We start from the raw sequence: 1,373 nt of genomic DNA, 5'->3' as shown, positions 1-1,373 counted from the left end.
AGCGCTTTGAGCAGTTAAGACTGGAAAAGCGCTATATAAATACAGCACATTTACATATATAAATACAGCACATAATGCAACAAATTGCTCAGTAACACAAACTGAGAAAAAAAAACATCTATTATTACAGCACACATATCCATAATAGAACAAACTGTGTAATATACCTTTAATATCTACGCACGTCTACACTAGTCTGTTTACTGGCGATTGCACGTTGCTAGCAAATTGCCCTAACACAACCTGAGTATCAACACATGGCTGCACAAGTAAAATAAACAATCTGCATGGCAACTTCAGAAGCCTCGGATGAAGCTGGGAAGGATTAAACACAGGGTTTCCACACAGTGGTAATCCACCACGATAAGGATATTTTAATTAAAAGGGTAATTGTTACTGTCAACATTTTTTTCGTGGTTTACCGTTACACCGGTAATCCTTACATCCCTACACACAACGTTTCAGCCCACACTTTGGCCTTCCTCAGGTGTATTGATTGCGGTGACCCATGACCCTTTCTGTTTTCATCACATCACTTGACCCCTGATCATATGAGGAAAACAGATAAGAACCGAAGCATTACGCTTGAACTGATCAGAGGATGCAATTAACTGTTCCAAAGCCAGTGAATTACTGAAATGAATTTGACTAGCATGACCAACACTACAGAACATTACAGAAGCACACATGTCATGGAAATTTACTTTAACAAATACCACAACCCCTGCACACACCTGCTCTTGTTAGGGATGATTCCTTTCTCCCGCAGCTGGTTGTCTTTGTCAGAGCGGATCGCGAGCCAGTTGCCCAGTTTGCCATCATAAAGTGTGTCCGTCACTTTGAAGATCTCTCCTCTGGTGAAAGGAAGGCTCTGAGGGGTCTCCTTCTCATACTCGAAGTGGGTCCTTATGAAGAAAGAGTCACCTCTGCCAGATGCTAAAATGTCCTCATATACTGAAACAGAAAACAAAACTAAAGTTAAAACTAAATAAATGACTTAACTTCACCTCCTGTAAAGTGAATTTGTGTACCACAAGGCTCAATTGGGGTTCCATTACAAAATTACAATTCTCTAGCTACATGAATAGTACCTTCAGGCTTGCTTTGAGCAAGAATGGTTACATCTTCTCCTTTGGGAATCTCCAGGAGGTAGAGGACAGCATCCTCACGCACCATGCCTCTGAAGTCCATGTTGTTCACCTGAAACAGACCACATTACGGAGATACCATAAGAGAGAGTGGTATAGCATAGAAAAGACTTAAATACTACATAACCTGCAGATCAAATAGGACATTTTTACACAAAAGAATAAGATACCTGAGCACCAGCACAAGAGTTAAAAAAAAGAAAAAAAAAAAAAAAAGGTTAAATC

At 40.0% G+C, this 1,373-nt stretch overlaps 1 protein-coding gene across 10 annotated transcripts in view; it reads right to left on the bottom strand.

The window, feature by feature from the left end:
* The window catches only part of tjp2a (tight junction protein 2a (zona occludens 2)), a 76,595-nt gene that overhangs the window by 13,070 nt on the left and 62,152 nt on the right, over positions 1-1,373 (bottom strand). For all 10 annotated transcript variants that reach the window (XM_032538834.1, XM_032538839.1, XM_032538828.1 and 7 more), the window contains 2 exons: positions 1,092-1,200; positions 735-954 (listed from right to left, as the gene is read on the bottom strand). In XM_032538834.1, the coding sequence (XP_032394725.1) occupies positions 735-954; positions 1,092-1,200 (329 nt within the window). The remainder of the gene's footprint in view (positions 1-734; positions 955-1,091; positions 1,201-1,373) is intronic.

The sequence above is a fragment of the Etheostoma spectabile genome, chromosome 16 (assembly GCF_008692095.1).
Source record: "Etheostoma spectabile isolate EspeVRDwgs_2016 chromosome 16, UIUC_Espe_1.0, whole genome shotgun sequence".
Lineage (NCBI taxonomy): Eukaryota > Metazoa > Chordata > Actinopteri > Perciformes > Percidae > Etheostoma > Etheostoma spectabile.
The sequence above is the reverse complement of the archived record's forward strand: the minus strand, read 5'-3'. Positions and strand labels throughout refer to the sequence as shown.